This window comes from Sphaeramia orbicularis, chromosome 21, assembly GCF_902148855.1.
Source record: "Sphaeramia orbicularis chromosome 21, fSphaOr1.1, whole genome shotgun sequence".
NCBI lineage: Eukaryota > Metazoa > Chordata > Actinopteri > Kurtiformes > Apogonidae > Sphaeramia > Sphaeramia orbicularis.
The window spans coordinates 49,235,672-49,260,339 of NC_043977.1; the positions used below are offsets into that span (position 1 = coordinate 49,235,672).

General features: G+C 40.3%; 1 protein-coding gene across 3 annotated transcripts in view; it reads right to left on the reverse strand.

The window, feature by feature from the left end:
- The window catches only part of hdac4 (histone deacetylase 4), a 244,530-nt gene that overhangs the window by 103,012 nt on the left and 116,850 nt on the right, over positions 1 to 24,668 (reverse strand). Inside the window, exon 1 of one of the 3 annotated variants that reach the window (XM_030124417.1) lies at positions 14,535 to 14,684. The exons of the other annotated variants lie outside the window; for them this stretch is intronic. Coding sequence (XP_029980277.1) covers positions 14,535 to 14,538 — 4 coding nt within the window. The 5' untranslated portion in view covers positions 14,539 to 14,684. Of the gene's footprint in view, positions 1 to 14,534; positions 14,685 to 24,668 lie in introns of those variants that run through there. 3 annotated transcript variants of the gene reach the window in all.

Here is a 24,668-nt window from a genome sequence, read left to right on the forward strand (position 1 = left end):
TGTAACTTTTCATTTGGTTTATTGGTTCAGTGAGAAACTAATAAAGAACCTTCAACAAAACACAATACTGCAATGAAGCCCCACAGATCTACTCTGAAACTAAGTCTCTGGAAATCTCTTACACAAACATGACATTATAATCACCATTAGAAATACACTAATTAGGACCTTTAAACACTATAGGTACAAAAACACTCTAACTCTAACCCTGACCCAAGAGCAGCCAACAAATAGTACCAGGTAAAAAGAGTTTAGTCCTATTCACAGAGGCCCATTCATGCTCGCTTTACGTACGTAAATAGGTACATCTGTTTCACATGGTGTCAAGCATTACTGCCTTTATACTCAGATCCATCCATTGTGTTGGAATAAGCGTTTGTCAATCAATCCACCAGAGGGCACTGCTCTCAATTAACATACTGGCCGAATACTATGAAGAACAGTCAAGTATTTTGAGAAAAAGAAGAAAAAGAAGAAGAAAGTCACTAATAACAAACATGGTGATGACAGTGGAGGTATTACTAATGTGGATACTAATATTAATATCGAGAAGGATAGTTGTCATAAACATGTCGGTGGTTTTTCACTAACTCACACAGTTGCTCTTTGAAAAGTTCCGTCATTTCTGGAAATTAATCTCTTCAAATCTCAACACTACCTCTACGTTTCCCGGTGGTACTGCTCCGTATTCTCCGTTGGGGTACACATCCACAAGCTTACGGGGAACGGACAGAAATACGGATGTAATGAGCGCAGAGAATGGACAGAACGCTCCGTCCGTGTACATCTGCATCTTTATGAATGGGCCTTAATCTGTTCTAACCCTCACATCTGTGTTTCAGGCAATGCATTCACTCAGAATAAGAAACATCCATTTTTTACTTGTATTTACTAACATTATGGCCAATATTGTGGCCGATTCACATCACACACAACCTCTATAATTCTACAAATTAATACAGGTTCACAGGCAATGCTACTCTAGTGCAAACAGAGCTTTGGAGGGAAAATAATGGTAAAAAAATACAAATCACCACACTCACCTTTGTGCAGATGGATGAATGTTTCTACTTCAGCTCAAGATCTAATGGTGACTCTACAAGGCTTACATTAGGCCTAAGTAAGATCAGTGTCAGTTTCTTCAACATGTAAAAGCATTAGACCAGTTTCCATAAACATATAAATAAACATTTATGCACATTTTGAGGTATTGCATTTGAAAATGGTTATGGAAATGCCAGAATTCAAAGAAACATCTTCAATTAAGCAAAGAAATAACACCAATGTCACTGTATCTCACCGGCATGTTCTATCAAGAATCAATAACAAGTTGAATGTGCAAGGTTGTCAGGTTCTGCTGCTATGTTAGGGTCCTGTGATCTTGATGCAGGAGATCAATCTCACAGTAGAAATGGGTGGTACTGGAGGATAACTCAACAAATTAAATGAAAGTCCATATATGACTTCCTATCAATACTTAGTAGTAACTATATTGATATCTCTAACCATCTCCATGTTATAAGCCATCAGAATATGACCCATTATAAGCAAAGGCAATTTTTTAATATTTAAAAAATTTGTCAAAAATCTTAGTTTCTAAGAACAAACTTTATAGACATTGTCCCAATGAAGTTACATATAAAAGCTGAAATTAATTCAATTGGAAGAAATTGCTAACGAAGAGGACAACAAACACAAAGATAGTGCCGGACATGGCGCCTTCACAGTAACCGTAATGGCCAGTGAACTAAAAAGAGAAAGTTCTTACTAGATGACTGATTTGTAGTGTCTGGTCATAAACAATGCTACACTTCTTCTATTCTAGTTATTAGAGTCATGTCCAACATTAGTCCACTCACCATAAATACAACTCATTTGTATTATAGTAATTACAACTTGCCAAATTTACTCAACATTTTATGGAAAAGCAGTTGTAAAATTTTTCATCACAATCTTTAAGATGTTGCCATGTAAGTTTTGATTGCCTGTTTAATTTTTTTCACCTCAAGTTGGATCAGAGCAGTTAAAACAGGTTATATCATTCAATTTAAAGATTTAGTGAATATCATTTACAATTTATTCATTTGAGGTCTGGACTCTTTATTCCAGAAAAGAAAAGCCACATTTAATGGAGATGAAATGAGTGATTCAAAACAGCAAACAGTCCCATCTATAGGGGAGACTAAAACTGGTGTAATAGTTTAAGAGTAGAAAAGGAACGTAACAGAACACATTAAAAAAAAAACAAAAAAAAAAACATACTACACAGTCTTCGGTAGTTGTATGAGCCCAGACTAAAAGCTTCACGTTGGATTTTATCATTAAGTCTTTACACAGATTGAACGGTTTGAGTCAGTGGTGTAGTGGTCCCTGGAGAAGTGGGTATACTCTCAATTTTTGATTTTTTTTTTTTAAGTTGTCCAGTTTTAGGAACAGTGACATGTAAGACTACTGTAGTTCACAAAAAAATCTGTCAGTAGTATTTGCTCACTATTGTAAAATTATCATGATTTGATCAGGAGCCATATGTAGGTATTACTGGTCACACAAGCAGCTGCATGAATGTAAATGTATTCAACATGAGGCAAACATAGGCTAACGTTAGCCTTTCATAATGTCAGCCTACTAACACAGTTTAACTTTTGGTGACAAAATCTCTTTTCCTCTAAATGTGCAGTCATATAGCCAGTAGTTTAACAGTGACTCATTTGGAAACCACCTTAAAACTAACCTCAGAATTATGTATTCCATGAAAGTAGGTTCTCTCAATATGCGTCACTCAATTTAAAGACGTTTATTCTGCCTTTCTCATTTGCATTTCCAATAATCATGCATCTTTCAACGAGACATGCACTGACCTGTCAGTCAACTAGGGTGGCAATGGCACCTGAGGTACCCAATCAGGTTCCAGAGGTAGCCAGCATTAGTAAGCAATATATTCCTCAGCATGACCCGCCCTACTCTGCCTCTGATTGGGGAGATCTTTGGAGACTGGAGCCTTTCCGCATCTCATTTATGCTACGGTCGGTGTATGACACACTCCCGACTCCGACAAACTTGCACAAGTGGGGTTTGAGGGAAGACCCTTTGTGCAGGCTCTGTGGAGAGAGAGGCACCATGGCACACATCCTGTCAGGGTGTAAAACAGCACTTGCCCAGGGAAGGTACAGGTGGCGCCATGATAAAGTGCTCATGACACTAGCTAATAGCTTGGAGCAGGAGAGATGCAAGAAACGTCAATCACACGGGACAGCAATACAACCAATAAAGTTTGTAAAAGAGGGTCAAAAGCCACCAGCCACAGTAACTACAAAAGTCAACCTGCTGCAAAAGGCCCAATCATGGGAAATGAAGGTAGACCTGGGGGGAAGACTGCAATTCTCCCAGGTTGTCCAGACAGCCCTGAGGCCAGATGTGGTTCTGTGGTCTGAAGAGGCAAAGAAGATCATCCTCATAGAACTTACTGTCCCATGGGAAGAGGGTTGTGAGGAGGCGTTCGAAAGAAAGAGCGGCAAATACCAGGACCTCCTGCATGACTGCAGAGAGAAAGGGTGGCAGGCGTGGCTCTTCCCAGTCGAGGTCGGCTGTAGAGGATTCCCTGCCCAGTCAGCGTGGAGGATGCTCACGGCAATTGGGGTGACAGGGAGGGAGAGAAAGATGGCAGCTCGCAGAATGGGTGAGGCAGCAGAAAGAGCCTCTTGTTGGTTATGGAGCAGGAGAGAGGAGCTTAGCTGGAAGCCGGGGGAGTTGATGGGCAGTGATCTGGCCACCACTGCCGACCCACCAATGTTGAGGGTGTAGCGGTTCTGGGTCGAAACACCCAATGATCATTGGATACTGCCTGATGACATCAACTCTTCCTGGCCAAGGCTACATTCACTAACAGTAAATGAAGGAGAAGCATCTTCGGGTGTAATTGCAAACGGCTCATCAGACCTCATGCTTAAAGTTAACCAATCTAATCAGTGAAGGCAGTGAGTATTACCCAATTAGAGGCAGAGTAAGGCAGGTCATGGTTTCACCGGCATAGGAGATAAAATGAGCAATTTGATGCGCATCGGGGGGATTTAGAAGTGGGGATACACAATGCTGACTGAAAAATGAGTAGGTATACGCCATATACCGCCGTATACCCTGGACTACACCACTGGTTTGAGTATTTATGACCACTCACCCAAAAAAACAGATGACAGGACGGACACACAATACATCAGTTCAAGGAAATCACATCCAAAACACCACCATCTGTCACTAAACAGTACCTGCATTGTGTCAGTTTCACACAATTTAACAACTGTGATTAAATGGCATACAAAAAGGAAGACACTTATTTTCACAAACATGCACCTATATTTCCATCCAGCTGTTCTTCACTGTACATTATATTGTAAGTAAGTGTCTGATTAGCAAATTATAAGTCTATTTTAAAGGTTTTCTAACCCCTGGTTTCCAGTAACACTTGAGTGAAGCTATCATCATCACAAGCTAAAAAGATATTAATGCTTTCGTGCTCCACCATGTTGTCTGCAACACTGTCTGACCAGCAAAATGAGGTGGTTTTGGACAAGGTTTTCTAACAGTTTTGAAGGATTATTTTCACTCAGATTTTTGTGAATGCTAAATTAACACTCAAATGAGAAATCATTTATACATTTTCACTTTTTCACACCAGATTAACAGAGGATTTAAACATTCCTAAAGGCTGTTCAAACAGGGTTCCAAAGTGTTTTCACTTCAAGACCCAAAAAAGACATTTTCTATCCAAATGCACAAAACTTCATAGCAAATTGCCATGACTCACAAGTCCACAAGTCAGGGATAGGGCCAGACCAACAAACATAAAAAACTATGGGGTTGACTTAAATGTTTCCTCTTTGACCAGGAAAAACTATCTTTTTTTTTTGGCAGAAAATGTGTCATTTGAAAATAGCTCAGAATTTGTTTTTGATCTTCTGTTACTGAGCAATATGTTTCACCAGTTGGCTGTCATAGATAAACAAGTGCTCTTCTTCCCTTTTAATTTGGTAAGTGAACATCATTGTGTATTTTAATCTGCTAAATGGTGACTCAATATAAGTGTGTCTGTGACTCCATTTGCATGACCCAAAATGATGTTGAGCCCAAGTTTGGGAATGGTAGCCATGAAAGGTTTGACAGAACTCGGAGACACATGTGGAACATGTAGATGTTGAGGCATAGACAGAGGACAGACGAGCCCACAGCTCCATCCCAATCCCTAGAAGTATGTTTACAGTAAATGTAAGCCGACAAGGGCGACAGAGACCAGTCACCTGTGACGTCATTAGCTTAGTGGACAATAATAGGCTGACACTGTATGTGACATGAGCCAACTGGAGCTGGACGATGAAGCAATGATGTTCAGCTCCAAGTTTAGCCTGACATGCAGGATTAGTGTTGGCATGTGCAGTGATTTTCATCTCAGTGCTGGCTGAGGAACATCGGATCTACACAAAACTGCTCTTCTTTTTCTTACACGAAAAAAGTTTGACTCGCTGCAACGTAGTTTCTTCAAATGTTTTACATCATGTTTTGGTTGACATCTCATAAGCTGGTAATATTACCTGCATCATCAAAATGTGTTGGCACTCATGGCAGTGATGTAGCTAGCAGATAGTAAAGGAAAGTAGATAACCTTAAATATAGTCTACTAATGCTGTCTTAATTGTGCATTACGTAAATATTGACACAAAGAGAGAGAAGTTTGCCCCAACGTCTAATTTTACCCATTATTTTCTTTTAACACTAGCTTTGATGAACAATAACAGCTAAATGTTAATGTTTATTTTAATTCATTTAAACCAATTTATATAACACTTAACATAATATGGTTTAGCTTTTTTTTTTTTTTAAATTGCTCTAAATCATAACAATAATCAAACTGCAATTAAAGATGCAGGAACATAAGGACTGAGCATCAGTACTGGCCAATATGGGTCATAATGACCAATGTTGGCTAATAACAATACATTTCATAGATGGCAGTGGTGGATGTTTATCCGCTGTGCTACATTCATGGTTGTTTTACATATGTGTATGATTATTCTTATACAAAGGTATTGTCATGAAGGCTAAAATGACTTTAAATCGGTTATAATGAAGACTTCATAAAAAAAGAGTTGCAACAGCATTGACCCAGAAAGTAAGTGCATCATCACAGTCTCATAAATGCGAGGTAGCAGCTATTGTCTAAGGGAAAATTTGGGCAGGAGAACTGATTGGGTACAGTTTAGATTAGATTAGATTAGATTAGATTAGATTAGGTAGAACTTTATTGATCCCTTAGGCAGAGCCCTCAGGAAATTGGGGTTCCAATAGTAGCTCAACACCAAATGTACAGTATAAGAGATATTATCAGAAAATAGTAATACAATAATTACAAAAAATTATACAAATAAAAATTTTAAAAAGTAGTGAAAAAACAGGCAGTTGCACAATGGAAAGTATTAGTAAAAACAACAAATAATAATAGTAATAATGGAGTAGTAGCAATAATAATAAATAACTATTATGTTATAATATTATGATAATATATTATATTATATTATATTATATTATATATATATATATTTATATAATATTTATTATAATAATAAAATAATATATTATTTATATAATAATATATTTATATAGCATAATATCTATTTATATCACAGTGGTGCAGTGGATAGCACTTGTGCCTCATGGCAAGAAGGTCCTGGGTTCGATTCCAACACCAGTTGATGGGGGTGGGACCTTTCTGTGTGGAATTTGCATGTTCTCCCCATGTCTGTGTGGGTTCTCTCCGAGCACTCTGGCTTCCTCCCACCATCCAAAGACATGCACTGATAGGTTAATTGGTTAATCTAAATTGCCCATAGGTGTGAACGTGATTGTTTGTGTCTATATGTCTCCCCTGCGATGAACTGGCGACCTTCGCCCATAAGTAGCTGGATAGGCTCCAGCGACTCCCATGACAAGAAGGCAGGTTCAGAAAATGAATGAATGAATGTGTATGTATATATATATATATATATATATATATATATATATATATATATATATGTGTGTGTGTGTGTGTGTGTGTGTGTGTGTGCAGTTTAAAAATCACATTAATTGCTTCTGTCTTGTGATTTCATGATACTAATCCTGTATTACATCTCCAGTCTAACCACGCTCAGTTCAAACCAAACCACACCAAAATGTCAATATTTAGTTTAGCTGATTAGTTTATTTGGCAGGGACAGTGTACAGAAAACATTAAACATAGAGTAGAGATGCTCTGTCTAATCTCTCAGATTAGAGTGTTTTTGGTAATTTCAGAATTGGATTGAAACTAATTTACTTTTTGATGTCCCTGGTTTTGTTCACAGTGTTTCCTCTTGGAATCTTTTCAGCAGTTGCAGAAGAAGGGTTTAATTGCATGAATAATACGTGTGCACCAAATGATCTTTTACAGTATTTCAAATTTCACAAATAAACTAAGATGTTAAACTGATGGTGCAGACAGTTTTTGTAGAGAGCTAAAGTTGGGTGGGCCAGCCTTGTAAAATGTATACAACAGAAACCCATCTACATAAGACCCTAAATAACAAAGTTGGAAGGCTATTGTGTATTTAAGGTCCTATGAGCTTTAAGATATAATGTCTTTTCTAAGTTGGTCTTGTAGCTTCAGAACCACGAAAGCTCTTTAGGGCGGAAGTCTGATAAGCTCTGCTGTTGACTCTACAGAGGAAGCAGTGTTTATCTCAGGTTTCCCTTCTACAATCATAATTATGTGAAATCTGTGAAAGCCTCATCTGTGTAGATCATGTATACATTCATTACTTTGTGTCCCACTGTGTCTAACTCTGCCCCCCTTCTCAAATGTCTCCATACCACTACCCCATCACAGCAAAGGCAGAAGTCCATGCATTCTGTGGTCCAGTAGGTGTTCAGATGCTTGTGCAAAGCCTGGTACATACTGATATTGGGCTATTGTAGAGGAGAGATGAAAAAACAGAGTAATATATTTTGTCATAGCTGACAAATGGTGGTCCTAGGTCACACAATTAAAGAGGTTTTTAAATAACCTTTGACCCAATCCTGGATCCACAGACAGCCTGGGATTGGAATGGAGTTTAGGATGGTCATACCAGTCATAGTAGCTTGACCTCCATCTACTTAATATCGTATAGAAACAAAACACAAAGTGACGTATTGGTAAAAATGACCACACACTCAGATGATTACGTCATTAGCATACCTTCATTCTTTACAAATATAGTGGTGATTGTAGATGATGAACACTAATGATGGTTCGTTTTTGTACCTTTATCATCATCGCAGCCTTAGCTTTGCCTCAGATCCATGTCAGACACAGTGGCTGCAGAAATACAGTAGGAAACTGTAGTAAATGTTATGATTGTAAAAAGATAATGATTAAAAGGTGCGGGAAACTTTCATGACTAATTTTTCATCAAATCTGCAGCTCAAATTTTGAAGTGCCATCCACCATAAACAAACCATGTGTTTACATTCTGAGCCGGGAGGTCACTCGGGCATCTTTGGAATTTTGTCGCGACGTGCTTTGAGGGAAAGGGAGGTTCACCCAGCCGCCTGACAGCGGCAGCGCATCCATATATTATATGGATGAAACAAACAAGACGCGAAAACGTCTGAAACTCAGAAACGCAGAAACGGCTGGAGGAATATGCATAGAGGGAAGGGAGCTCCTGCCGTTTCCGCATCGTGTCTGTAGCAGCTGCCGCTGTCAGGTGGCTGCGCGAGCCTCCATTTCCCACAATGTGCATCGTGACAAAATTCCGAAGATGCCCAAGTTACCTCCTGGCTCAGAATGTAAACACATGGTTTGTTTATGGTGGATGGCACTTCAAAATTGTTCACCGTATTGCAACAGATTCAGGTGAGTAATCACAGAAAGACTTTCAGATTTGTGATACTTGGGCTATGACTGAGGTTTTACAGATTTGATGAAAAATTGGTCACGGAAGTCTCCCGCACATTTAAACTTTTCTGTAAGAAAAGTAGTACAAAAGAAAAACTTTTTTCATTCTTCTCAGTACACCTTTTACATCACTTTCATTTTGGTGATTAAATGGGAAGGCACTAATTTTGTTCATTTTGATCATTGATTAAATTGTTTAAATAAACACTGAATCACAAAATCTCTGAATAGTGGTGTGTTTTTGTCTTAAGGTGTTATGTTATGTCTTGTCTATGTTAAGTCTTTTACTCTGGTTCATCTAATTTAATGTCATCTCTTTTATCATTTTAACCGTGTTGCATATTTTCCATGACTGTCATGCTGTTTTGTCTTTTCTGTAGTCTGATATTTGATATTTAAGGCTGCATGTTAACAGCAACTATGTGCCTACATATATCTAAAGTAAACAGACATAAGGCTTAGAGATGAACAATGACCGGTTATGGAATGAAACCCAGCACTGAACCCCACAAGCACAGGTGTCCACAGAGGAGGGAGGCAAACACCATGGTGACCAGAGGGACTGTGGTTGGTCCAACAGGGAGGAGGAGTGGGGCTACAGATGAAGGACGACCCAATGATAGTATAGCTACTGTTCTACACATGGCCTGGGTACAGTGATTTACTGTATGTCGAACAATCTTTTCTGTTTCAACAGAGTAACTACTCATTTATGGGTCAAAGATTTAAGGGATTCAGGAGAATCTAATTACAGAAAAAAAATTAATACCTATATTTTCCTTAAGTGTGCAACCATCTGAAAATGATATGCCTCATGTTTTTGTTACCAGCGAATAAGCTGTTTATAGCTTCAGAAGGTCTGGGTCGCCCTGACAAAACAGTAGCTCAGAATGGACTTCCTCCTCTTCTGTTTTTCTGATTTAACAGGTGGCTAGACCCAACTCTAACCCTAACCCTAACTAACCCTAACCTTCTAGCAGGTGGCTAGAACTAACACTTACCTTAACCCTAGAACTAACCTAACCATTTCCCGAACCCTAACTTACCCTGACCTTAGAACTAACCCTAACCACTACCCTAACCCTAGAACTAACCCTTACCCTAACCCTAACTCACCCTAACCCTAGAACTAATCATAACCATTACTCTAACCTTCTATCAGGTGGCTAGAACTAACCCTAATCCCAACTCTAACCCTAAACCTCTATCATATGGCTAGAACTAACCCTAACCCTGGGGCACATTAGTGTTGCATCATCTCTGAGTGTGAAATACAGTTAACAGACCTTTAATTTAAGGAAGAGGAAAACACACAAAACAAACACTGGCTGTAAATGAGGGACTTCCAGACCTAGTGTAGATGGGGTGTTCGGTTTGGTTTAATCTGAAACTTCACCACTAGATGTCCGTAAAAACCACACACTGAGCTACGAAAAGATTTATGAATAATGTTCCAACTTAAAAGCTTCATCCACACATTCATACATTTTGAAATCATGGTTCAGTATTTAAAAAAGGATCTCTGTTGAGAAAAGCATTTTAGTAATGTCTCCAAGTTTTGATCCACCCACTCTAACATGCCTGAAATGCATGAAACACAGTAGTCATCTACATGAGAGGTATGATAAAAAGCAGAAATTAATTGCAAAGCAGGTACTAATGGAAACAAGACCAGCATTTGTGATAATTCAGTATCCATGTTGACGTTTTTTGTTCCTCTGCAAAATATCACATGAAAGGGACTCAACCAAAGAATCAGAGAATGAAATGTAGAGACTGTGATTTGACCCCAACAAGGTCCACATTACAGTTTAAACGGTGAAACAAGGTGTTTCTGCTTGCTTACAAAAGCAGGGCCAACAGTGTTTTCAAAACGTTCCGTTTTACGGATCTAAAATGTGACAGATATTTAAAGGAGAATTGTGCATGATTTTTATCTTAATTAAACTGTTTCAAAGTAATTGTGATGGTTAAATGTCTTGTTAGGGGGAGAATGGAAGCACTCCCCCTTCCCACTAGGGACTCTAGGGCCGAATATGCTACTTGCAACTTCTCTGAACCGTCCCAGTGGCCTAGATCTCATCTCTCATGAGAAACATCATGGTTGATGGCACTACGGCACAAACACACCCCCAGCCAGGTATGGCTGACTTGCTGTAAACACAAGCCAGTCATGCCTTCATTTCACAGGTGTTTACCATAGCAGAGCCAGCAGAGTAAAGGAAGAGGTGTCCATTGTCAGAGGATGGAAGAAGAAGAAAAGAATGAGTGACCAAACCAGGAACAAGACAAGAGCCTGCCTTGGTCCAGCTTTTGCAGAATGGCAAGAGCTGAAAGAAAAAGAAGCATCAAAATGGATGCAGACTTAATGTTGTTGCTGCTGTACTTGTAAGTATCGCTAGATAAATTCTCTATACTCGATGTATTTCAGTGGATTTGTGCACTCTTGGTGATGCTATTGGTTGTAACGGTGTTCACTCATTTATGAACTCATTTTATGAACAATGCCTGGATGCTTGCTAGCTAATGGAGATGTTTGCATACTCACTAGTGATCACGGTATCACGTAGGAGTATGTTTATTTTGTGTACTAGATTGCCCTTTGTGTGCCTCAGGAGTGTGTGTTTACTACTAGCCACAGAATTTAGTCAGTTGAATATAATTTTTTGTGAGATGTATGTAGTTCATTAAATGACCCATGTCTAATTGGTTTCATCTGAATAGTGACTGGCATAACAACTAGCCTTGATGTTCGATCTTAGTTGGTGTTGTATGACACTTGTCCCTTGTTCAAGTGAAGGTCAGAATCTGAATGATTGTTGTTGTTATAAATGTTAGCCCTTGGATGACAGCATGCTAACCACTAATGGGGCTGGGTCGCAGTGACAGGTGGGAGCTGCTGATGTTTGTTGTTGTTATAAATGTTATCCCCAGAAAGACAGCATGCTAATCGCTAATGGGGCTGGCACTTGGTGACAGATGGGAGCTGCTGATGTTTGTGGTTGTTATAAATGCTAGCCCCAGGAAGGTAGCACGCTGATAGCTAACAGGGCCGGGACACAGTGGCAGGTGGGAGCTGCTGATGTTTGTTACCCCGTTAGCCCTTAAGCTGTGCAGCTAACATTAGCAGCTCAGTGCTAGTAGCTGCAGGTTCCTGTTCACACGTCCTCCCTGCCGGCTATTCAGGTGGACGGGACACATTGACATGCCAGTTGTGAGTGCAGGGACCAACGGTGTGAGGCTCAAACTGCAGCCGCTAGCACAGAGCTGCTAACGTTAGCCACGCAGCTTAAGAGGAGTTCCATTTCTGTGACCACCTCTGTGAAGTTAAAAACAAATGCCCAAAACTTAAATGTTCAAAGTTTCCCACTCCATTGCGCTCCAGTATCGTATTCGATCACTATTTTTTGCCTTCTTGTCGCCGCTTAATTGAAAACAAATGCTCATGGTCGGGGGGGGGGGGGGGGGGGGGGGGTTAAGTGTGGGTTTTACGACACTGAATATGTACTTTGAAACTATAGGGGGAGGTCTATAGAGAAAAATGCTAAAAACCAGTGGAAAAGAACCAAAAATGGTAAAACCTTACATAGTTCAACTTTAACACATGAACTAATATTACTACCAGAGTGTAAAGCAGCAACAGTGCTGCCATCATGCCAACACTGTGTGTATTGTAGGTATAATATTTCAGAGATAGGCCTACCTGCAGCAGTTACATTCTAGCCTTAGGAGAAATAGTCTGATAAAATACATCAATGGCTGATGTTAGACCACATCAACAAGACTGAGGAGCTACTCTGCTATCATAACTAACCCCGACCCACAAGGCTGTGATTGTTTTCAGTGGCTGGAACAATGAAATGAATTAGCATGCTAATATGGTAACTGAAATTAACATCTCACAACATCTGTGTGAAGCAGTATAAAAGGCATTTACTGTCTTCTGGAGAAAACATGTCTGCTACAACAATTCAAAAGTTGCTGTAACTTGAGCTAAACAAGATACATATTATATCACTTTCTTCAAAGCCTTGACAAAAACATTGAACCAGAAATAAGACAAGAGTTCTAGGTTAACTGTCACATCATTCAATCAATCAGCTTCATTTGAATCTGCAGAGTCTGAAACACCATAGACTGTGGTAGCAGTAGACTCACTCCTGTGTTCTGTGAACCTAAATTATTTTTTGTCATGTGAGTCTGGTGGCTTTAGGCTTTCTGAAGGAGAGGTAAATAATATAATGGACTGACTGGGTTTAGTAATTTGACAGTGGATAGAAACACTGCAACTTTCTGGAGAAATGCTGCCTCCTCTGTTGAAAGAAGATGATCATTTTATTAACCTTAAACTGACTAATTTTACCTTTATCTTACACTGGGAGATAAATGCTTTACTGATCTTTAAATTACATTTTCCTCTTTTTTCTCACCTTGATTTTATTTTCATTATAATCGTTTCTCTAATGTTTTCCTGCTCGATGTGTGTTTCAGAGGCTGATTTTAAAACACCAATACAACAATAATTTGGAACAGAGACAATCAATGGCCAAAATTTTTGTTTAAAAATGCCAAGATTGTTAAAATATATTACTTGATAGCTTAATTTTATTAGAAACTAGAAAACTGTTGAAATGAGTCAAAGTAAATATAGGCTACTTTATAGGCAAATATTATGCAGGCAAAATAAATGTCTATATAACCAAAATGAAACTGAATAGCAAACTCAATCAAAGAAGAGTAAACAGTAAAATGTGAGTGAAATATTAAGGTGCAAACAATTTGTTTTGAAGTCTAATAAAATTATTGGACACTATTAATGCCAACTTCTATTTATTTAATTAGATCCTATTTTTTCTGGTTCACTGACTAATCTGTTTCTAAAGTGTTTATAATGTTTTGCTGAGTTTAAAACAACAACCACTTATTGTTTGTCCAACTTTCACACTGGACCAAATATCAGTCTTATAAGAAATATGGATTTATTGTGATAGTTACCATATCAATTGACTGATATGAAAATGTAACAATATTTTGTCTGCATGAGCCCCCACCTTTAATCACCAATAGCAAATTAGCCCATCCTTAAAGACTCATTGAAGAATCATTTTAACCCGATGTCTTTACTGTCATTCATAAGTGTTAAATACTGACACACCTTCAACATGGTGACATGTTCAGCCACATGGTCACAACGCACAACAAACACCAACAACAAAAACAGTTTTCTGAATTTCATTTTGGTACGTATGTTGTGCTAAATCCTTAAGTGCTGCATCATGTTTAAAGCTGTACATGTACTCCTACAAACACCCACAAACACAGGACCGAGCGTGTATATAACAGGGTGATGGGAGGGACCAACACACACCATCTGCTCCATTCAGCTAAAGGCTGCAGAGACACACTGTCCATACATCAGGTCCATTCAGTAAATACTAAGACACACACCCCTGCATGAGCCCAGAGCTGAAGTACAGCCACAGAAACAACAGCATATCTACACACAGGACAGTCACCTACAGATACAAAAAAAGAACAAACTGAAACTGAAACATGTCCATCAAACTCAACAAGCAGAAACAGCTCTTACCCATGAGTGGAACTGCTGCTGTGGTTGTGTTCTTCTGTGTGTCTGTGAACAATTGTTGGTAGATGAGGTGGTTGCGGACAGATCTGTAAAGTCCAATAAACACAGCAGAGCCAGTGTGTCCTCAGCGCCATTCAGCTTCCTCTCACACTGTCGCTGCTTTCTGTTTGTCTCAGTGACGCGTTGACTTCGCTCTGCCCCTGGGCGCCCACTCTCCGCCCACTCTCCTCCCACTCCCACTTGCTCTCCCCTCCGTCTCTCTCTCTCTCGCTCTCTCTCGCTCTCTCTCTCTCCCAGTGAAATCAGAAGGCAGTCTACAGTCATGTTGAGCATTTTATGGGAGTATGTGTGTTTGCCTCTGAATTCAATAGAGAAGCAGCAGTAGAGGCCGACGGCTTCACATTCTCATTAGACCAGACAAACTCTGTTATTATGCAACAAACCTGCATGTTTCTCACTCCTGCCAAACCACTACTGTACCTGAGTTCCCTGGTGGACACATATTCTGTCTCCATCTACCACCAACACATCAGTTAGGATCACCATCCAAAACTGGTTGTTTGAGCTGTTTTTATTGGTTTGAAAATTAGAGAAAAATTCATAACAACAGAGCAACTACACTGGTCTGTTCATTTGTCAGTATTCAAGAAAGTCACAAGAATTTTAGGATATAGTTTGACACTCAAGAAGTAAAAGTCATTAGCATTCAAAGACAGACGGCACTGAACAGTTACTGTCTGTCTGCAGTCTGAATGCACTAAACACTAAGCTTTGTTTCCTGTCACGTTCCCAGGTTCATCTCCTACTTTCCATCATCTCTGCAGACCTGAAAACCATTTCTCTCACTCAAAAAAAACCAAAATAGTTCTCCGTGTAACTTCTGCATTAACCTAAAATGCTAACAAGCATTAAGTAAATATTATGTTCTCTGGATGCATCATTGAGTCTAACCCTAACTCACCAATGGTGTCTGTTATTGTTAAAATGGCATTATGACTGACTGTCAAATCAATGCCAAGGCACATCAAAGCTCAACCACACCTAGCTAAGGGGCGTTTTGACACCTGAAAGGAAGTTTCACTGTTTCTACATTACACACATTTGGTCTGTTACGTCTTGCTTTCAAAGTTCAGTTTTGTGAATGGATTAATAAGTCTTCCTGCGGTCATCATCTACATGTACTGTATCTCCCCATTTTTTCCTCCTCTGTTTTCTCAGGGCGTTAGGTAACTTTGGCCGTGTTTCCACTACGTAGTACTGTCTCAACTCGACTCAACTCAACTCGGCTCAGCCTATTCGCATTTCCATTATGTAAAAGACCCTGGAATCTGGTATCCGGTACTAGTTTTTTGGTATCTAATCCGCCGAAGTTCCAAGACGGGGGAAGCGATACTAAAACGTGATGTGTAAACACTGCAGACCACTGATTGGTCAGAGTTGTCTCTGCATCATTGCACTATCAATGTGCGACCCGTCATTTTTTTAAAAGCAGATGCGGAAGTGTACAGTAATTAGACTGGTAGGTTAATCCACATGATGGCATCCCACAAAACTACACATTTGGTCGGTCGAGGAGATTCAGACATTTCTGTCCTTGGTGGCCGACAAAAAAATTCAGCGGAAGCTTTACTGGGCAACACGCAATGAGCGAGTTTATCAGCAACCGTCTGTGGAGACATCACGGAAGTTATGTGCTGCATCGCAATGACATCCAGGTATTCTAAAGTTGGTAGTATCCTGTAATGGAAACGGTCTCCAGGAATAATACCTGGTACCCGAGTCGAGTCAAGTTGAGCCAGTTCTATGTAGCGGAAACGTGGCATTTGTGTCATTTGTTTTTTGTTTTTTTTTCTGTTTATAAATGAACCAAATCAAGTTGCTTTGGCTCAGGATCAGCTCTGTGATCAACAAAATGGTCCATGTGAGGATAACTTGCAAATTTTTTAGAAATCAAACTGGGAAGTCAGAGTCCTGACCAACCAAGGCAGGCGTGACAGCACCCTGGCGCACTTCACATTACTTTTTCCTTTTGTCACCTGTCTGTACTTGCACTTTCCACATTGCAAACCCAACAATAACAGTATCTAAATGTATTGTTCACAAACTATTTCATCTGACTTGTGCATCTGCGTGATCTGTGTTTACATTTAAATGTGTCCATGCTGCTACATCTGCTACTTGTGTTGTCTGTGCACATGTTTGCAGAGACTATTTTTGAAGTTCAATGTAGAATCCAGGAAACCATGTTTTGTTTGATCAGACAACACACACCCACACACCTGGCTGTGATAAAAGTCTGTGTTATCAGCTTGTTTGGTGTTGACGTCAAAGGCTTTAGGCAAGGCTTCACGCAACCATGAAACTGATAACAGCTAATGCCACGAAGTCCTAACCACAACTACACACAGTAAATACACACAGCAGCCTTTCATTTATAGAATGGCGGGACTCACCTGGATAGTGATCAATGGCTACATACCGAGCACAAGAGCAATGCTTGCACTCGGGGGGGGGCAATGCACCGACATCAGGTCAGTTGACCACTAACATGATCAAAGATCAGTGTCTCTGTACAAACAATAATCAGTGGAGGCAAGTTTGGAAATTATCATGGCATACAGAATCAAGAAGCAACATCAATGAAAATGCATAAAAGCAAACAAAATACATTCCGTCATACAAACGCTGATAATTTACAAAACTAAAAAAATGTTACAACAGAAAAAGGTGTTCAGTTAAGTTCTATTTTGATATGAATAGGCAGATCCTTCCCCATTTAGATTCATCTCAAAGACAGCATGTGTTGATCCAAAATCTCACTGTACTTTTCAGCATTAATAGACTACCACAGAAGTGACAATGACCTTTGACCCAGACCAGGGCAGACCCTGGCTTCTGGACATGTTGCTGATACAGGTCTTTAGTTCTGAACACACAGTGTCCTGGATACTGATTTTATCTGAGCACACTCCGGATTTCCACAGGGTACTGGTCCATCCTTGATGTCTCCTAGACCAGAGAAGTCCACAATGCCTCTGTCCTCGTAAGACTTCCTGTAGGATCTGTAAAGTTTGAAATGTGTCTTTAACTCTGTATTGTAGAGCTTAACAAAGGTGAATGATGGTTTCGGATGTAGTGTCATGTGGTGGATCAAAGGTCACGGTATTCATCTTAAGGCTGAATGCTTCTCCTTGACACACTTAAATCTATCCACAGTCTGAATCTTTTCCTTCTGTTCAGAACTGTAAAGACTGCAATATTAAAATCCTTTGCAATTTTTCTGTGAAGAATATTTGGGGTTGTGAATTTAGAATGTTTTGATGTACTGAAAATTCACAGCAGAGGAGTGAACAACTAATCCCAGCAGAGTCCACTGTTGCTTTATCATGACAGTATTTTCAGTCATATTGCTCAGCTCTATCCTGAAACTCTCCTCCACTCATATCTACTGTTGCAGACCAGTCAGGCAGCACTGACTGTCATTCAGCCAATCAGATGCCAGTCTGATCAGTGAAGGTGATGAGTCAGATGAGACAAGGGTGGGTGTGAAATACAGTTTTTCCCATGTAAGAGTTGGTCTAACCCTAACTCTAACCCTTGAAAGGATTAGTCTAACCCAAACCCATGTAAGGGTTAGCTTAACCCTAACCCTAACACGTTTTCATGGGTCCAGCTACTGACCCACCATGTGCATGTCAAGCAAAGCCTCATGTGCAGACACAAAAGATGTGAGTACTGTAGCAATGGAGACTTAAGGGCGGGGCTCAGAGACCCGAAATATAACCACATGGAGATGAAAACCTCTGTCTGAGCAGATGTGAGACCTAAAGATAACACGATGGATGGAGCTCATGCAGTAATTTGTATCAGGTTACAAGAGGAACAGACAAGTGAGTGTCTGTGAGATAAATAACTCATGTAGAATCTGCATCAGCAGGAGCATTAAATAATGCATGTGTTGTAATAACTGTAAGACCATGCTGAAGTACAGCTGAGGTACAGCTGAAGTATGGCTGAGGTACAATTGAAGTATAGCTAAAGTACACCTGAAGTACAGCTGAAGTACACAGAGTGGCAGCAGCAGTCGGGTAGACACAACAGATGAATAAGTAATGAAGTAATGCACGGAGTAATCCACTGCGTAATGTACAGGCATGCGTACACACACACACACACACACAGACAGAGAGAGAGAAAGAGAGAAAGACAAAACTGATGAATAAGTAATGAAGTAATGCATGGAGTAATCCACCTCAGTAATGTGTACACACACATATGCACACAAACTCACCACAATCTGCCTGGTGCTCAGAAGGGAAAAAAGCTCTTTCTGTTTTTTGCTCCGTCCCCCACCCGTCCACTGTGACACAGGGTTGGGTAAAGAGGAGGGGGGTGGTTCGTGGTTGCTTTTTTCATCCATCTCCCCTGAGATTTTCAGACTGAAATCCAAATATGTGAGATGCTGTGTCATTTATTATTGATTTGGGTTATTTATAATACACACACTTGTATGCTCAGGAACAACCCCCCCCCCCCCCCCATCAACCCCCTTTACATCACCCTCTATCCCTGCATCCCATCCCATTGATTTGCATCACTGGGAATGAGCTCAAAATACTGCTGTCTCTGTGCTATGTTCAAAGGTAGTCCCACATTGTCACTGTTTCTCCTGGATTCCTGTTTTATAAATTTTTCCCACCACTTTCATGAAATGCATCCGAGTTGCATTTACAAGACTCTGCAGAGGGGTTTGTATTTGAAACAATGGGAACAAGTCATCAAGGCATGGTGAGATTCGGCCAAGATAAGAGGTAGCAATAAAATGTATAGCGTTTGCACTTAAAAGAGATATAATTAAAAAGTTGATTTTTTTTTAGCCCTCTGAAGATATATTGTTTGAAACATTTTATCAGGCCAATAAAAGGTGTTATTGCAGAAATTTCAGTTGAAGGAGAATGGGTTAGAATATTAGGAACAATGTTTGAGTCTGCAAACCACAACTGCATTCTCTAAAAAATAGAGAGTATTACAGTAAATGTTCACTGACTTCATTAAATGTGCCCTTAATGACTGCTTGTTAAATGTTTTTATTCAACAGCTCAACTCAATATATCAAAAATAAAGTGCACTAAGCAGCAACATGACTTCAGTGTGGTTGTATACATACACTGATTTGACTGAATTTAGAAATGTTGTTGTGAAATCCAAGACAAAATGCTAGTGAATAATATAATAATGACTGTATGATGTTTTTGTTGTTGCTGCTGTAACCATTTATTTACAAAAAAAAAATTATTTAATTAAAAGAATATATTTTAATAATAATAATGGATTGGATTTATATAGCGCTTTTCTAGACACCCAAAGCAAGTTATATTATTGACCCATTATTCATTCACTCTCTGGCGGTGGTAAACTACATTTGTAGCCACAGCTGCCCTAGGACAGGCTGGCAGAAGTGTGGCTGCCAATTTGCACCTACGGCCCCTCCGATCACCACCAAACATTCATACACCAGTGTGGGTGGCACTGGAGGCAGGGAGGGTGAAGTGTCTTACCCAAGGACACAACGGACTGACTAGGACAGAGCAGGATTCGAACCGCCAACCCTTCGGTTATTGGACGACCCGCTCTACCACCTGAGCCACAGCCGTATTTGACCAGAAGTGACTGCTGTGTACTGCACGTGTACAACAGCCAGATACAGACATTTACAAAATGGACATATTCAAAGTAAGCCTCTTTTCTACACAATAATTGAGTGTGATTTTTAACATTTTAAAATGTGTTTTGAGGTAATGGTAAATGAACCTTCAGTGCCACTACTACAGGGACAGACCAGTGGTTTACCAAGTCAAGTCCATCTCTCATAGACCACAGACATATTGCAGATTCAATTCTGTCCTGAGACTATCCTCTCTGTCATTGCCCTAGACTCTCTTCCCCTTTTTCTCCACTTCAATTTATCATATAAAATAAAGCTTAAAAAACAACTACTATTAAAATGCAACCAACAAATATTCACATGGTGAGACTGGATGGAAATCCACCTAAATTAACATTTTCTTAAACCTGTTTTTGTAAAAAATCTGTATAAAATTGCCATGTATTTGGAGGGAAACCTGACTACTGACTTGTCTTGTTGAATAAGTTGAAAGCTGACACTATATGTCAGGACGTAGACACTAATAAGAAAGAGTTGTGACAGTTTTCAGAATGAGTTCGCCTCAGGCTTCCAATCTGATCCAGATGAAGTGAGAAAGTCTCCAAATAAAACTCCCAGTACCTCAGAATATCAAAGCTCAAAGTGCCTATTTTAAATCCACATAGGCAGAGGAAAAGAGCTCCTTTGAACTGTGGAGCTGCATTCATTCATATTTTACACACTCTCCTTCCGTCTCATTGGTAATGCTTTCCCTGTCTGCGTCGACTTCATGGCAGACAGAGCCATTAGCCATCGGCCAAGCTCAACTCAACTCATGAAAGATGTCAGATTATAACACAGTTCCCCAAGCACTTAAAACCACATGGGTCAGAAGAATCCCCCAGCCTACTACAGACTCTACAGACAACCAGTTCTGCATGTAGATGGACCAAACAGGAGGGAATCCCACAGTAGAAAGACACCAAATGGAGCAAAAACACACATCCATGTTCAGTGACTCAGAATGAAAAAGTTATCAGAATATTGAGATAATTGAAAATGGATCATTTAGACAGCCTGAAAGCAGGATCTGAAACGTCTCTGAACAGATATGGACAGACTCTTGGACAGACACATTCATAACACAACTCCATGTGGAAGACGGTATTGCAAATGAATTCCAGGTTTTGCATCAGTTACATCTTAAAAGCAAAACCATATTTTATCCTACTTGTATTAGGTGCCACTTGAATCTAGTCATAACTGAGTATACAACGTATGAATGTGGACATTTATCCACATTTTGGGATCATATCTTTTTAATGTTTTTTTTTAAAGGTCCTGAACAAAGAATTCATTTAAAGTGGATTGCAACGACACCTTCGGCCGGAATCTGTGGTGTTTTTATGGGACAAAGACTCAGCTTCCCATGAGCACTAGCACTTACTGTCATAAGGGCATAACTCTGGCCAAGGCGTGCGTTTGAAGCTAATGAATGAGGAGCGGATCCTCTTTACAACTCTGCATTTCTTTTTTCAAGACAGCAACTTGCAGGGTGCAAAGTGACTATTTGAATCAACAAGCAAACTTCATCAAGTCCATTTGCAGCGTAGTTTAGTAACTGGCGTCAAAACGAAAGTGAAACAAAACTGGAAGTCCGACTCCTGCTTCTATGTCTCTTTTACTCCAGAGCTCCGGAGTGTTACACACAGACCAGTGTTTAAAGCGGAGCTCCAGCCATTTCCACGTCATGTTTCTTGCAGCTGCTCCTGCCAGGCGGAGCTCCGCTTGCTCCGCTTCCCTCCAGCCGTTGCCATGTTTCAGCCGTTTCCGCATCGTGTTTGTTTCATCCATATAATATCATATGGTTGCACTGCCGTGAGCCTTTGCTTCCCACAATGCACATCGTGACAAATTTTCAAAGATGCCAAAGTTACCTTCCGGCTCTGTATGTAAACAAATGCTTTGTTTATGGTGGATGGCACTTCGAAATTATTCACCATAATGCAAGAGATTCAGGTGAGTAATCACAGAAAGACTTACAGATTTGTGATACGTAGGCAATGATTGAGGTTTTACAGATCTGATGAAAAATTGATGATGAAAGTCTCCCTCACCTTTAAGACATGTCCCAATAATATACAGTACAGGCCAAAAGTTTGGACACACCTTCTCATTCTTCGCATTTTCTTTATTTTCATGACTATTTTCATTGTAGATCCTCACTGAAGGCATCAAAACTATGAATGAACACATATGGAATTATGTACTTAACAAAAAAGTGTGAAATAACTGAAAACATCTCTTATATTCTAGTCTCTTCAAAGTAGCCACCCTTAGCTCTGATGACTGCTTTGCACACTCTTGGCATTCTCTTGATGAGCTTCCAGAGGTAGTCACCTGAAATGGTTTCCCAACAGTCTTGAAGAAGTTCCCAGAGATGCTTAGCACTTGTTGGTCCTTTTGCCTTCACTCTGCGGTCCAGCTCAACCAAACCATCTCGGTTGGGTTCAAGTCCGGTGACTGTGGAGGCCAGGTCATCTGGCGCAGCACTCCATCACTCTCCTTCTTGGTCAGATATCCCTTACACAGCCTGGAGGTGTGTTTGGAATCATTGTCCTGTTGAAAAATAAATGATGGTCCAACTAAACGCAGACCGGATGGAATGGCATGTCGCTGCACGATGCTGTGGTAGCCATGCTGCTTCAGGTTGCCTTTAATCTTGAATAAATCCCCAACAGTGTCACCAGCAAAGCACCCCCACACCATCACACCTCCTCCTCCATGCTTCACGGTGGGAACCAGGCATGTAGCATCCATCCGTTCACCTTTTCTGCGTCGCACAAAGACATGGCGGTTGGATCCAATGATCTGAAATTTGGACTCATCAGACCAAAGCACAGATTTCCACTGGTCTAAGGTCCATTCCTTGTGTTTCTTGGCCCAAATAAATCTCTTGTGTTTGTTGCCTCTCCTTAGCAGTGGTTTCCTAGCAGCTGTTTGACCATGAAGGCCTGATTGGCGCAGTCTCCTCTTAACAGTTGTTGTAGAGATGTGTCTGCTGCTAGAGCTCTGTGTGGCATTCATCTGGTCTTTAATCTGAGCTGCTGTTAATTTGCGATTTCTGAGGCTGGTGACTCGCATGAACTTATCTTCAGCATCAGAGGTGACTCTTGGTCTTCCTTTCCTGGGGCGGTCCTCATGTGAGCCAGTTTCGTTGGAGCGCTTGATGGTTTTTGCGACTGCACTTGGGGACACATTCAAAGGTTTTGCAATTTTCCGGACTGACTGACCTTCATTTCTTAAAGTAATGATGGCCACTCGTTTCTCTTTACTTAGCTGATTGGTTCTCGCCATAATATGTATTCTAACAGTTGTCCAGTAGGGCTGTCAGCTGTGCATCAACCTGACTTCTGCACAACACAACTGATGGTCCCAACCCCATCAATAAGGCAAGAAATTCCACTAAGTAACCCTGATGAGGCACACCTATGAAGTGAAAACCATTTCAGGTGACTACCTCTGGAAGCTCATCAAGAGAATGCCAAGAGTGTGCAAAGCAGTCATCAGAGCTAAGGGTGGCTACTTTGAAGAAACTAGAATATAAGAGATGTTGTCAGTTATTTCACACTTTTTTGGTAAGTACATAATTCCATATGTGTTCATTCATAGTTTTGATGCCTTCAGTGAGGCTCTACAATGAAAATAGTCATGAAAATAAAGAAAATGCGAAGAATGAGAAGGTGTGTCCAAACTTTTGGCCTGTACTGTACATTTGCACTAGCTTTTTCACAAAGTATTCAGTCATTTTCATAAATGACTTCAGTCATTCAACATCTTTGTCATTCTGCATTAGCAGTTCAGCACTAGCTGCTTCAGCCCTCTGCAACTCCATACAGAACCATTTCAGTCTCACCTCACAAAGCCCTTAGTTTGGGACTGAAACAATGCTCCAAATAAAATAGATTACCCACGTCACAGAGCTAGCTGTGTGGCTAACACAGAAGTGTTTGACTGAGGTACCAACAGCCACTACAGTAAAATCCAATGTTCCAATGCATCCTACTATAACGGACGTTCTGTGTCCGGCGTGTCTTTGTCCGATGTGTGTCCGACGCATGTTGCAGCACAGGAGAACATACGGATGCAATGCCGCTGTTGCACCACGGGAGGGCGCTATCGTATGATGGCACCGTGGGTACAATGGTGCTAGTATGTATAAAGAACAGAAGCATTCTATACCTGTGTAGAAGGAAGAGGGAGAATTCCGGGTCTGTTTTCATTCCTTTTAACTCCCTTAGTTCTATCCATCGGTTCAATGCAGAGGTTTACCGGTGTTTTAGTCTGTGCATTTTCACTCTCCTGTTTAACTCTCTTTTTCTTTCTGCCAGTCCAGCTCCAGTTCCAGTGTCCACCATTACAATAAAATAAATCCAAGAAATCCCTTTCTTTAGGAAAAAGGACAGATCTTACTCCTCACTTGTTCAGCTTAC